Source organism: Corapipo altera, unplaced genomic scaffold, assembly GCF_003945725.1.
Source record: "Corapipo altera isolate COAL_440 unplaced genomic scaffold, ASM394572v1 112, whole genome shotgun sequence".
Lineage (NCBI taxonomy): Eukaryota > Metazoa > Chordata > Aves > Passeriformes > Pipridae > Corapipo > Corapipo altera.
The window spans coordinates 2,480,204-2,486,203 of record NW_020884899.1 but is presented as its reverse complement, the minus strand read 5'-3'; the positions used below and the strand labels follow the sequence as shown (position 1 = coordinate 2,486,203).

General features: G+C 39.8%; 1 protein-coding gene across 2 annotated transcripts in view; it reads right to left on the bottom strand.

The window, feature by feature from the left end:
- The window catches only part of ZZZ3 (zinc finger ZZ-type containing 3), a 50,967-nt gene that overhangs the window by 1,964 nt on the left and 43,003 nt on the right, over window positions 1-6,000 (bottom strand). For both annotated transcript variants that reach the window (XM_027649284.1, XM_027649285.1), the window contains exon 11: window positions 3,033-3,167. In XM_027649284.1, coding sequence (XP_027505085.1) covers window positions 3,033-3,167 — 135 coding nt within the window. The remainder of the gene's footprint in view (window positions 1-3,032; window positions 3,168-6,000) is intronic.

Genomic DNA, 6,000 nt, shown 5'->3' with positions numbered 1-6,000 from the left:
GTGTGTCCCTGTTCCTGTGTGTCCCTGTTCCTGTGTGTCCCTGTTCCAGTGCCAGCCCACGCAGCCGAATCCTTCACACCACAATGTATCCGTGGATAATGAAGTCCTCAGGCTCTCCAGAGCCCTGAGGATTCATCTTTCTCCTGCTTTGCTTCCCACTCCCCAAATGCTCCATCTTGACATTATCCTGCTCAACCAGAGCAGCCCAGCCCTGCCTGCAGTCACTGCTTATCCTCCCGTGGCTCCAGGAGCTGCTGAGTCTGAGCACATGAACATGCTAAAGCAGCAAAAATAAAAAGCACCTTGGTGGTCTAATAACTGGATTAAGTTTGTCCATATCAACTGATGAGTCTGTCTCAATTCTACTGTCCTTTTGAACTGAACTCTAAACTATCTTTACATTCTCACAGAAATTTAGAATATTTAGAAAATAAATCCAGCTGCACAACACTAAACCAGGTGAGGAAACTGTTCCAACAGTTACAGCAAGCAGTTAGACAGAGAATTGTCTTGCAAGAATATTTTCTTGCAAACAAGAAAATATTGATTTCAAGAATGGCCCTTCTTTCATGTCTCCTATTAGGGGCTGATTCTGGGACAGCACACGAGTTTTACTTCATGTTTATTCTCTTAATTTTATGAAAACATTGTTTTGTGTCCTTCTGCAATTTCAGAGAGTTATTATTTGATAGGATTGTGAAGTTGCTACAAAACAAGGAAAAAATATCAATCTATGACTGTTATTCAAAATCTTTGTCCCTTCCTTGGCTTCAGGAGGAGACAAAATGACTCCAAACTCAATCAGAGAATTATCATGAATGAACAGGTAAGTCCAAGCCCATGGAATGCCAGACATTCCATGGCAGAAGGAATCAGCCAGAGCAGCCCAGCAGAGTCTGTTGGGAGGCTGCTGGTGGACTGTGGGTCAGAAATGCAGGAACACGTGGGGGGGCTGCAAGGAAAAGCCAGGGGGGCTGGGAAGGAAGGGGACAGCACATCCAGGGAAGGGAACAGGTCTGGAACTAGAGCTGAGCAAGAAGACAGGAACTAATCCCCTGAGAAAAGTCAGAGACAGCACAGCAGCAAAGTGCAGGAAGAGGAAGAAACAGAGGACAGATGAGATGAAATATTCACAGTGGTATAGAAGGGGGAGAGAAATGCAAAAATACTTGATTAATAAAAAAGAAACCAGGAAAATGGGACTTGCAGGCAAGGAGAACTTCCCAAAAATCTGAACTATGAAGAGTGCTGCAGAGACAGGACTGAAAAGGGAAAAGAAATGTGGGAAAAAAGCCTGTGCTTCCACATCCTCTCATCCTCTCCCAGAACCTGGAGTTCTCTCTCAGCATCTGTGAAAGCCTCTTGCCCAGCAGCTTGTTCCTGGCCACAACTGATCCAGCTCAGGGTTACAAATGCTTCACACACGGATCTGTCACACCTGGAGCCCTTCCACAGGTGGCTTTCCAAGCTTGAGGGCTGGTAATGAGGAGGGACTGAGCACACAAAGAGCTATTCTTTAAAAATACCAAGTTCAGAATAATGCTAAAACTTAGAAAAAAATATAAACTGGTTCCAGTAATCTGGATTTGAGAACCAAGGCAGTGGAAACCCTTGACCTTAATTTTAGTGCTTCAACCTCCCTCTCCCCCTGCGAAACAGAAATAATGCCATGCCTTTCATTTCCTAATGAAAAAAAGAAGTATTTCCAAATTGCTCTGATATTATAGCAATGAAAGCCATAAAAAGCCCACAAGGGACTCAATAACTTAATATTCAAAGCAGAGTTTGAATAATGTGCAGTAAATGAGGCTGAAGGCCATGCAGAACCAGTGCTGCTCTCCATGGTTGCTTATTAGGTGAGGCCCATCCAGCCCAAGGAGTGAGCAAGGCAGCATTCCTGAGGGAAAACAGTGTATAATCACCTCATTTCACAGCTTACTGTAATGCTGAATACAATCAAATTCAGATGTGAAGAGACTTCCAACCTTCAAATGCTCGACACTGTGTAATGCCAACTTACTCCTCAGAATAATTTTATGTAGCAAAAGCAACTGGTTTGTTACCCTGGAGTCTGGTCTGCCTGAATGAAGTTTTGATTTTAGGGGGAAGAAAACGCTGATTTGAAAAAATCCCCACAAAACAAAACACCAAACACACCCTGCTGACTAAAGCCAGCAAAAAGAAAAAGCACCTTGGTGGTCTAATAACTGGATTAAGTTTGTCCATATCAACTGATGAGTCTGTCTCAATTCTACTGTCCTTTTGAACTGAACTCTAAACTATCTTTACATTCTCACAGAAATTTAGAATATTTAGAAAATAAATCCAGCTGCACAACACTAAACCAGGTGAGGAAACTGTTCCAACAGTAACAGCAAGCAGTTAGACAGAGAATTGTCTTGCAAGAATATTTTCTTGCAAACAAGAAAATATTGATTTCAAGAATGGCCCTTCTTTCATGTCTCCTACTAGGGGCTGATTCTGGGACAGCACATGAGTTTTACTTCATGTTTATTCTCTTAATTTTATGAAAACATTGGTTTGTGTCCTTCTTCAATTTCAGAGAGTTATTATTTGATAGGATTGTGAGGTTGTTACAAAACAAGGAAAAAATATCAATCTATGACTTATTCAAAATCTTTGTCCCTTCCTTGGCTTCAGGGGGAGACAAAATAACTCCAAACTTAATCAGAGAATTATCATGAATGAATCACTGTTAAAACAATGTTGTGTCAAATGGAATTCTGCAATGATTGAACAAGGCTCTGTTCCAAGCTGCATTTTCCTAACACAGTGAGGGAAAGAGAGAATGTTTATTCATCTCCATAAACCATCACCATTCAGTGAGACCTAAGAGTGAATTACTTGGGCTGTTTTTATTAAATAAACTGAGAGGAAGCAGACACAGTGAACAAGAACTAAGGACCCAAACTTTCTGCATGAAACAAAATCTTTGCAGGGAATTCAAACCACGTTCTCTTGGAAAACTTCTTAATTCCACTGAGCACCAGAAGAACATCTCTGACACTCACCTTGAATCCCACGTGCTGCACAAACCCACTCTCTGCATGCATCTGCTGGAGTTTCTGTTTCTTCAATTTTTTAAACTCTAACAGTTCTTTGTACTCGGGTAACTCTCGGTATGTTACTGGAATACTCTCTTCATCCTGTGCCCCAAACAGAAACATCCTCACTTGAGGAATATTGTAACAAATTCTTCCTATAAATAATTATGTAGGATTATTAATGGTTGAGGAAAAGACAGCAATCAATGTATTCTAACATAATGGGGAAATATTTTTAAAACCATAGCACAAAACATTGCACACAGCTAACTTACAGTTTATTTTCTATTATTTATACTTCACTATTTGCATTAAAACAAACCCCACATTATCCTACAACCAAGTTTCTTCTGGTGAAGACCTTAGCTCTGGTATAAAGGAGAGAGCAGTGCCTAACTTTAATTTCTATTTTGGTTTTTTTTCCCCTCATCTTAGAGGTCTAATGGCAATTTGCATTTAATCCCCTTGTCCAGGCATTGGGAGCAAAATGGCAGCTGCAGGAGCAGAGTCAGCTTTTGTTTGAGACAAAAAGAGTTTACTGTAGTCCCAGACACTGGGCAATGGATGATGTAGCTGAGAACTAAAATTTCAGGTCAGTTTTATCAAGTTAATTGACCTTTCTCTTCACTATTCCATGGAATGGTATGGACAAGGACTGTCTATAGGGTAGTTATGATCACTGTCCTGAAGGTTCTCTCAGAAGAAAACTTACTTTTCACAGCTACTTTCAAAGCTGTGAAAGTATTAAGAACTAATGACAATATTTTACAGTTTAAAGAATTTTTATACAAAGTGAAATTTTGAAAAGACCCATGGAAGTCAAGCTAGTACCAAGCTCCCATTATATGTATTTTTCATTTGAAGAGTCAAACTTAGGAGTATTAACTTCTCACCTCTACCTGTCAGAATAAGGAGTGATGAGAAGCACCAGTCCATGACTGGAAGAGTAGAACTTTCAGAGTAATCCAACTTCTTCACCCCTTTACTGTCTCTTAACAGTAGGGAAACAACAATTGCTATTTTCCAGAAGTGATGAAGCAGTTTGGCTCCCTACAGGTTTGTGCAAACAACTTTGCCAGGGATCTACAGCAAATTAGTCTCTATTTTTCAAGAAACACACAATTTCTGTTTTTTTCTCATCCAGTTTCCTTCAACAAAGGTTGAGGATCCCTCTGCTATGAAAGGACAGCAGCTCTAATTCAGATGCTCCTTTCAAGACAACTGTTTCACTGCAGCAGCTCTACCTGGGAGATGTCACCTGTCTGCAAAGATGAGGAGTCTTTACTGGCACAGAGCAGTTTTCAGACCCTGCACCAACAGGAACATTCAGGTAGCAATTAAAATTCTTCTAATGTAGCCTAAATGTATGATTTCTTTGCACAAATCTGTGAAGACTGAAGATTCTGTATTATTTACTAAGTCAATTAAAGGAAGTGAGGGAAAGAGGCTTGCTCTTTACTATTCAGTTGCTAAAGGCCTTATCAATTATTTAATTGTAATTATGAACCTAAATAAAGGACTAGATTGCCAATGTTCAGAAAAATTATGGTTAAATGACATGATTCAATTGTGTGGTGAAAAGCTACAGCCTCTTAATATAAAACAGGGATTTTGCTTCCATGCAAATCTTAAGTTTTTCTGAGAAAAACTGCCTGTCACCAAAGAACTGTATTTTGAATAAAGTATGCTTTAACAGCTCCCTGTGTGGACAATTCATTCTGCAATAGTAAGCAGTTGTATTCTGGAACAGTCAGACTACTCATAAAATTAAGAAATCACAACTGAAAAGTAAATGAACTCTGCTGGGAACAGTGTCTCTTCACTTGGAAATAACTCACTTATACCAAAATATAATTTTTCAGGAATAGTTATGCCAGTCAAGCTGACTGGTAACATTCAGGTAAAATCTTTTGTCTTTACACAGGAATGGCACCTGGTAATTCCAAGTCAAAGAAAACCTCATTTTCTTGCTGCACTGCATTTCTTCTGCACAGCAAAGTATTCTTCTCCAAGACAGTGACTGTCACTAAGAGACCTGACTTCTAACACCAGAACAGAATACTGTACATTCATTTTGAACACATTTTATGATCCTCTTTTTCCTTCCCAACTGCTTTTATTTTGCACTGATAATGGGGATCTCTTTGTAACTGAGCTCCCCTGTGTCTCTCTACATTACTTCCAGTCAGAAATGTGTCCATCTGGAAATGCTGCACTATTGAGGGAAGATTATGCCAAATTAAAGAAAAAAAAGGGGGGTGAAGGGGGTACAAGTCCACCATTATCACTGCAAAAATGTGACACAGCAACTTCTGCCCCAGTTAGAATAAATCCCACTTGATTTATGGTGCCCACATTTTTTAGAGTTAGGACACCACAGCAAACCCAAAATGTTTTAGACAACTGGTCAGAAGAGTTAGAAAATATATATTTAAAAGTAATACAGAACAAAAGCATGTGTGCTCAAAAACACTTCCACTGCATCTCTTCTAAAACAGTTTTTGTTTTCCAGGCCCTTTAAGGTTCCTCCTGGAATATGTGAATTTATCAGGAATGTCTGTAGATGAACTAACAGACCATGTGAGTGAAGATGGGATTTGAGACTGAGAAACAGGAGCAAATTTAATAATTAAGGAAGGCTTTGCAGTGCAGGTAAAAAAGTCAATGAAGAAAATGAATGGACTCCTAGTGGGTGGCCTCAAGACTTCTGTTATGCAACAAGCTTCTCACACAGAAAAATAAATTAACAAGTCAGGTTCTTCAGTGGAAGTCCAGAAAAACCACAGTGGTTCACAGCAGCTGTGAAACTTGCCCAGCATCCCAGCAGTAGGACATAGTCCCTCCATGACTCTGGTGTGGAAATGGGAAGGACATTGGTCTAAATTCCTGCAGTATTACTGCGAGTGATAAATTAGGAGAGCAGCACACTGCATGA